The sequence below is a fragment of the Betta splendens genome, chromosome 13 (genome assembly GCF_900634795.4).
Source record: "Betta splendens chromosome 13, fBetSpl5.4, whole genome shotgun sequence".
Taxonomy (NCBI): Eukaryota; Metazoa; Chordata; class Actinopteri; order Anabantiformes; family Osphronemidae; genus Betta; species Betta splendens.
The window spans coordinates 6,375,614-6,383,353 of NC_040893.2; the positions used below are offsets into that span (position 1 = coordinate 6,375,614).

General features: G+C 44.4%; 1 protein-coding gene across 1 annotated transcript; it reads right to left on the bottom strand.

The window, feature by feature from the left end:
* Positions 1-1,281: 1,281 nt before the first annotated feature.
* On the bottom strand, positions 1,282-6,895 carry LOC114868201 (extracellular calcium-sensing receptor-like). The gene is made up of 6 exons (XM_055513870.1): positions 5,368-6,895; positions 4,669-4,822; positions 3,330-4,536; positions 3,036-3,242; positions 2,820-2,943; positions 1,282-2,634 (listed from the first exon to the last, which is right to left on the bottom strand). Exons 1-6 carry the CDS (start codon positions 5,543-5,545, stop codon positions 1,721-1,723), a joined length of 2,784 nt encoding a protein of 927 aa, XP_055369845.1. The 5' UTR covers positions 5,546-6,895; the 3' UTR covers positions 1,282-1,720.
* Positions 6,896-7,740: the final 845 nt, after the last annotated feature.

The following is a 7,740-nucleotide window of genomic DNA, read 5'->3' on the forward strand; positions in this document are numbered from 1 at the left end:
AGGAGGAGCTCGTCCCAGTCACAGCTCCTGTCGGCCTCCAGGAGGAGGTCGTCTCAGCTTTGGTTCCTGTCAGCCTCCAGGAGGAGGTCGTCCCAGCTGCAGTTCCTGTTGGCCTCGGAGAGGTCGTTCCAGTTCCTGTCGGCCCCCAGGCGTAGGTCATTCCAGCTCCTGTTGGACCCTAGTTCCCGTTGGCTCCAGTAAGGACGCCATTCCTGTTCCCGTTGGCCTCCAGGCGGTTGTTGTTCCAGCTCCTGTCGGCATCCAGGCGGAGGTCATCCCAGTCGCAGCTCCTGTCGGCCTCCAGGAGGAGGTCGTCCCAGTCGCGGCTGCTGTCGGCCCCCAGGCGGAGGTCGTTCCAGCTCCTGTCGGCCCCCAGGCGGAGTTCGTTCCAGCTCCTGTCGGCCTCCAGGCGGAGGTCAATCCAGCTCCTGTCGGACTCCAGGCGGAGGTCAGTCCAGCTCCCGTTGGCCTCCAGGCCGAGGTCATTCCAGCGGCTGTCGGCCTCGGAGAGGTCATTCCAGCGCCTGTCGGCCTCGGAGAGGTCATTCCAGCGCCTGTCGGCCTCGGAGAAGTCGTTCCAATGCCTGTCAGCCTCGGAGAGGTCATTCCAGCTCCCGTCCTCCTCCAGGAGGAGGCTGACAGGGACTGATGGCTCCTGGTGGTCCGGCACCGGCCACGTCTCCATTGGCTCCTGGTGGTCTGGCACCGGCCACTTCTGCATCGACTCCTGGTGGTCCGGCGTCGGTCAAGTTCGCCTCGGCTCCTGGTGGTGCAGCGTCGGTCGTTGTTGTCAATTGCCGAAGCTGCTGATGTCTTTACACAGTTCCCAGGCAAGCCGAGAGACATAATCCCTCCTCTCCCCGTGTTGGGTTCTCTTAGGTTGACATTAGGTTGATTGGCTTCTCCCCGTGTGTGAATGGTTGTTTGTCTCTGTGTTGCCCTGCAATGGGCTGGCGACCTGTCTAGGGTGTACTTTGCCTCTCGCCCATAGCCAGCGATATGGGATTAAGCAGACCAGGACCGATGATTATTTTCGAGGGGATTATGGATAGACAGTTTTTCTGACAGTCCACAAACGCACAGTGAGGCCATTTATATAATATATAGCCTTAATTATAAGATATTTTGGAACACATTTGGTGAACTCAAGAGAGATAAAGAGTGATATTGAAAAAAATTCTGCACCTCAGCTAACATTAAATGTCTGTTCGGACACTGAAAAAAGAAACTAAAACCAAAACTAAAAAAAAGCAGGACTCAGTAGGATGTAGGCTACTCTTTAATAAGATGTGAGGAGAGCAGACCTGAACAGCTGTTTGGCTACTGAAGTAGCAATAAGTTTCATCTCATCATATAAACTGCGCCATACGTAGTTTGGCCCCATTAAATAGTAAGTCCGTCTAACAAACGTGTGAGAATTGTTAATGTTGTTCTGTTTCTTGTTAATGCCGTTGTGTTTCCTCTTAATGTCATTGTATTTCTTCTTAATGCCATTGTGTTTCTTCTTAGTGTCATTGGGTTTCCAACTAATGTCGTTGTGTTTTTTGTTATTGTTTGTGATTTGCACTTCAGTGCCACCGTACATTTAAAATAAATAAATCTATTATATAAAGAGGAAAACCTGAATGCAAATCATTGACTGTTTCATACAAGAGTAGTGTTATGATATTCTGTAAAAACTGAGATGAACACAATGTTTCTGCTCCCATGATTTTTGATGTCAAGACATTTGTGATGACTCTCTTCCCATCATATTCGGTTTTGTGTTCTTCTCGGGTTTTAATAAAATAATGTAACATTTTGGAATAAAAATACATATCAACAGTCCAAAGCTAGAGGACAGAATAGCAAATATCTCCACAGCAACACTGAACTTTCCAGGAGAGCTGACATAAGATGGAATAAAAGTAAGCCACACTGCACAGAATATCAACATGCTGAAGGTGATGAACTTGGCCTCATTAAAGTTATCAGGCAGTTTCCGAGCCAGAAAAGCAAGAACAAAACAGAACAGAGCCAGAAAACCTATATAGCCAAGGACGGCACAGAATCCTACAGCTGAGCCCAAAGCACATTCTAAGATGATTCTATCTTTGACTACCTTTGAATTCTTAAATGGAAAAGGAGGAGAAATTTTTAACCACAGGACACATATTACAACCTGTATGAGAGTGAAGACCAAAACACTGAGTCTCTGCTGTGTTGGTCCAAACCATTTCATCACATTACTGCCTGGAAGTGAAGCTCTGAAGGCCATTAACACCACCACAGTTTTGCCCAGAACACAGGACATACAGAGGACAAAGGTGATGCCGAATGCCGTGTGTCTCAGCATGCAGGACCACTCAGAGGGTCGACCCATGAAGGTCAGAGAACACAGGAAGCACAGAGTCAAGGAGAAGAGCAGCAGGAAGCTCAGTTCAGAGTTGTTGGCCCTGACAATAGGAGTTTTCCTGTATGTGAAGAAAATGAAGGCTACAACAGCAGTCATGCATGTTCCACATAAAGATGCTGCGGTGAGCAGTGCTCCCATCATTTCTTCATAGGATAGAAACTCTGCCTCCTTCTTTACACACATATCTCTATTGTCATTTGACCAGGATTCAGGTGGACATTGAACACAGGTGACTGAGTCTGAAAAGGAGAAATACATTTTCTCAGTTATGACATTACTTGCTTGTTTAAGTGAGCCACTGAGTGTGCAAAGCACCATAAATCTATTCTGGGCACAATACAATCTTTAGTTTATCAAGATAGCCTGCAGGGAAATCTATTGTTAAGATACATAAGTGAAGCACAAAGTCATGTTCTCAATAAACCTGTGGTGTTGCTTATTTCTCCATCTGCACATCTTATACAGTCATAGCAGCAGACAGGCTTTCCTTTCTGGAGAACCTTATGAGTTCCTGGGGAACATTTCTCACTGCAAACTGACACAGGAAGCTGCAGGAACAACATGAACATGAAAGAAATGTATTGAAAAACTGCTGATGTCGGTACACAAATATATTCAAACATGTCAAAGGACAGTTTACTTGTGTCGAGTTCTGTCTCCAGATTAAAGTCTTATTTTGCAGACTCAGCTGTTTGTCTGCAGGTAAAGATGCATCATAGAGACCAACTGTGACAAAGTCCACAACACCATTTTCTTTTGGCTGCCAGTTTATAATTTCATACTTTGCTGGTGGGTCTCCATCTTCATTGAAGTAAACTTCATCTCCTTCCTTTGTCATGAAATTAATCTTTCTTATCTGCTGTAAAATCTAACACAATATAAATTCATTAAGTTTTAAATAAGACTTTACTCAATTCCAAATTATATTCCACACTGTTTTGCAACTTTTGAAATATTGCCTCACCCTCAATGGATCCAGCTGCACATTATACACATTACACGTGTCATTGCAGTCAAAAATCTTATGTAGTGCATGGGCCACAGTATACACTCCTTTATACACATTGTTGAATATGGGCATAAGTGACATATCAGTGTAACTGTGTTGCAAGCCACTCAGATTCTCATGACCAGTGCATTGTTTCTCATTCTCTGCTGATGAAGCTGACTGTTTGAACTTACAGCTAAGTAATGTCTCCCAGAACTCTGTGAATATTTCATTACCTGAAGAATTAAGTGGCTTAATGTCTAATATAAATTCTCTCATTCCTTTAACATGTGCTTTGGGGATAGACAGACCTATGGCACCATCCAGAATATGATGTTTATCCATTTCTGCAGTTTTGGAATCAACCATCCAGCTTTCGCTGCCAACCCACTGATACCCAGTCATGTTCTGGCTGGACAGCACATGTGATAGAACATCCATATCCAAGTCAGAGACAAAAGCAACAATGACTTTGGAGGTAGAAGCCTTGAGAATGTTTATTATCATGTGTATTTTATTTGGTGGGTCTGTCCTGAAGAAAGCTACAGAATACTCCAGACAGATGCCCAGCCGCTGAGCTGCTTCTGTGAATGTAGACATGCCCTTATTGCCATAATCATTATTGCTTCTAATAGCTCCAACCCAGGTCCAACCAAAGTGTTTGACCAGCTGGGCCAGAGCTCTGCTCTGATAGTAGTCACTGGGTATTGTTCTGAGGAAGGATGGGTACTTGGATTTATCACTAAGGCAGGCACAGGTGGCATAGGGACTGATCTGAGGATAAAACATAAAATTACTTCCCAAGAAAAACATCACTAGGATGACAAGTATGATTATAATTTGACTAACTTTACAAACCTGTGAAATGTGAAATGGTCCAACTACAGCAGCTATGGCCAAGCAAAGAGTGGACGACGTCTCTCCTATTATTGCCTGCACCTGTGCAGGTTTATTACATAGAGCCTCTGAAGCAGACACAGCTTCATTGCCATTTGTCAAGGCCAGAGCAGCTTTCACACTTCTAGCAATGGAGCCACAGGTGTCATACATTTTATAACCCAGAGAGATCCCAGGTAGTAGCTCTGTGCTGTTATTGATCTCCTCTATGGCAAAAACCATAGCCTGAGCAAACTGGAAACCTCTGAAATTCAAACTAGATACAGTTTAAATATTTTCTAAATAGAAATAAAGTTAAAGTCAAGTTCTTTCCTTTTTTAAATTTCTTCTTAGATGTGTGTCAGTCTATTAAATAATAATACAATATATTCAAATTAAAATATTTTACCTGATACATTCTACTGGCAGTGGTTTGTCTGTGTAGGTTTCCACTCTGTCTTTCCAGCTGCTGTAAAAAGGCCAGATTCCTCCAATAATTATGTCACCATCTTTAGATAGCTGGGGTTTTTCAGCATCTCCTCTCTGTCTGCACACCAGCTCCTCTGCATGAGAAAGTGATTTCAACAACAATAACTGTATAAGTGCCCAGCCTCCTTTTGGCCACCTTTGTTTTGATGTCATACTATTTGATAGAAATAAACTGCCAGTTGGAATCATATGTATATGTCAATCAGAAACTTGTGTTGATATTTATACAGAAAATTATAAATCAAACACTATGCTCCTCCTTAACCACCACTCGACAGTGTTGACAGATGGGAAATGCAAAACTATCTAATATATAAAATGATTTGAATGTATTTTCACCCAAACTACTGTATGAACTAAAGCAATTGGGCATTTTAAAACAAAGCTATTCAATGTGCATGAATAAGTAGGAATCTAAGCTAAAGACTTCACATTTTGTGTGTGTTTGTTTCCATTGGTGTGGTCTTTTAACAATGTACTGTCTTAAACAAAAACAACAGCAGCAGAAGAAGTCCTTAGCCTTATTCCCAGCAACAGATTGAAACCTGAAACTAAGGATTTAACTCCCAAACAGGTTGATAAAGTTGCAGACCCTAGCAGCGTTCTGTGGTTTGCTTACCTGTCTCTGTAGTCACTCTTTTCTTTTCGTTTCTTTTGATTCTGAACTCAAGTTTTCTTATTTTCCTTACCGCTACTAATTGGCAGAGAAAAGCTAACCACGTAGTTGTAGTGGAGGCCTGACAAGGAAGAGACAGATTGAAATAAAATATTAAATAGTAGAACAAGAAATCCAACATCACTGGACTAAATAACTACAGGCCTGTGCCTCTAATACTTTTGGTTATTAAGAAGGTGTTGAAATTCCTGGAGTTGGCTCATCTGAAAAAGGCCTCAGGACACCTGCTGGACCCCCTGCAGTTTCCCTATGGCAAATATGTCTGTGGATAATGCGGTGAACATGGGACTGTATCACATACAGTACTGCAACACCTGCATCTGAGGAATAATTGAATAATAAAAAAAGCAGATTGAAATACATGAGGATAAAGGATCATGTTCCTGTTTTATTTTGTAAGGACTTCCTTTTCTGGTCACATCACAGTAGTTTCAGTGTTACTTCCGGTTCTCATTACTCACACCTGCCTGTCATCAGTAATCACTCACCTGTATTTAAGCTCCAGTACTCACCCAAGCCAATTGCCAGATTGTTGCGCGCACTCACCACTATCCTGCGTTGCTTACTTTGTTTGACTCCTGATCCTGATCTCGTTTCAAATCGCCGTTCTTGAATCCGCCTGACCCTCGTCTGTCCTGTAACCGTGTATGCCTGTTAATTATCCTGCTTGTTTTTGAACCCGAGTCTGCCTTGCCCTGAATTGTACCGTAGCCGAGCCTGCCTGTTATTGAACCTTGCTTATTTTTGGCCTGAGACTGCCTTGCCCTGAACTGTACTGCAACCGAGCTTACCTGTTACTGAATCCTGTCTGTTTTTGGATCTGAGATTGCCTGAACCCACTCCATACCGACGTATGTCATACTGTGTATGACCCTGCCTGAACTGACCTTGTTTGCGCCAAAATAAAACCCTTTATATCACATCCTACGTCTGCTTGGAGCTGTGCATGTGGGTCCGTCATCTCCGTGTTTCTGACAGAACAATCTGGCCAGAAATGGACCCAGCCGGCATCGAGAACCTCCGCGCTGCACTCCTAGCTCAGGGACAGCGACTCAGCGAGCAGGGAGAAAAGACTAATGAATCAATCCAGAGACTGACTGAATGTGTGCTCCGCCAGGAGAACGTGGTAGCAGGACTGGTGGAGGCAGTCAACCGTCTCTCTGAGAACCTCCGGTGAGGAGGCACCGATCCAGGTTCCGGCGCCCGCAGCAGTGAGTGTTCCCGCCGCGGTTCCCTCGCCCCCCATTGTCGTCTAGTGTTCACTCCGTTCAGCAGTCGGTGCTCATTGACTCCAGGCGATGCTCCAGGCCCAAGTACGATACAAAAAGGCAGCAAATCGCAGACGGTCTCCTGGGTCCACATATGAGATCGGAGACCAAGTGTGGGTGTCAACCAGGGACCTGCGTCTTCAGGGTCCGTCAAGTAAGTTGGCTACAAGATTCATTGGGCCATATACCATAGCCTGTATCATTAACCCAGATCCATGAGAATTCACCCCAAGTTTCGCAGCAGCCGGCTCAAACCCTTCCGTTCTTGCCCCCTGGTTCCACCGACTCGGCCTCCTCGACTGCAGGCGTTGGGGGTTCCAGTACTTGGTGGACTGGGAGGGCTACGGGATGGATGAGAGGTCCTGGGAACCTCCTGGGTATGGTCAACACCTAGATTGCATTGCGCTTTCCAAGAATGCCCCGGCTGTCTTTTCTGGTTTGTCCTTGGCATCTTGAAGTGAGTGTGGATGGTGAGTGAAGTGAGGATTATGGGCCATACCTGGGCCATGCATGGGAACTGATTCTGGCATATGTAATTTGAGCCGGTGCCGGTTGAGTTCAGTTTGACTTGGTGACAATCATGTTTTTTGTCCTAAGTGGAATAGACCCTGTTTCATGCTGTGACCCTTTTGGAGATGACTTTTGATTTTTTATATAGATCCGTAATTCTGCTTTGTGGACATAGTGATGATAATAAAACTTATTCTTACTGTAATAATTACAGTAGTTTATTTAACATTTAACATAACAAGAATGTCAGAGCTTCAGTTTCACTTCCTGTTTTAGTTTAGTAGTTTCCGGTTTGTCACATCACTCTGCTTACGCTAACTTTACTTCCGTTTTTTATTCACGCACCTGTACCCAATTCATCATTACTCCCCAGGATCTCCCCAGATTTAAGCACCACCTGTCACAGTTGACATTCGCTAGATCGTTGATTCTCTGTTCTCACGTTCCAGCATTCTCTAAACTTGGCTTGTTCTGTTATTGACCCCGTTCCGTACCTCTGACCATCGTTCTCGCCTGATCCTGACCGGCATTGTAAGTC

Excerpts from the sequence above, each read along its gene's own strand:
- LOC114868201 (XM_055513870.1), bottom strand. The coding sequence starts at position 5,545 with ATGTTGGATTTCTTGTTCTACTATTTAATATTTTATTTCAATCTGTCT. Across the intron at positions 4,823-5,367 it reads AAGAGTGACTACAGAGACAG|AGGAGCTGGTGTGCAGACAG; the intron begins GTAAGCAAACCA and ends TTTCTCATGCAG. Across the intron at positions 2,635-2,819 it reads AGAAATAAGCAACACCACAG|ACTCAGTCACCTGTGTTCAA; the intron begins GTTTATTGAGAA and ends TCTCCTTTTCAG.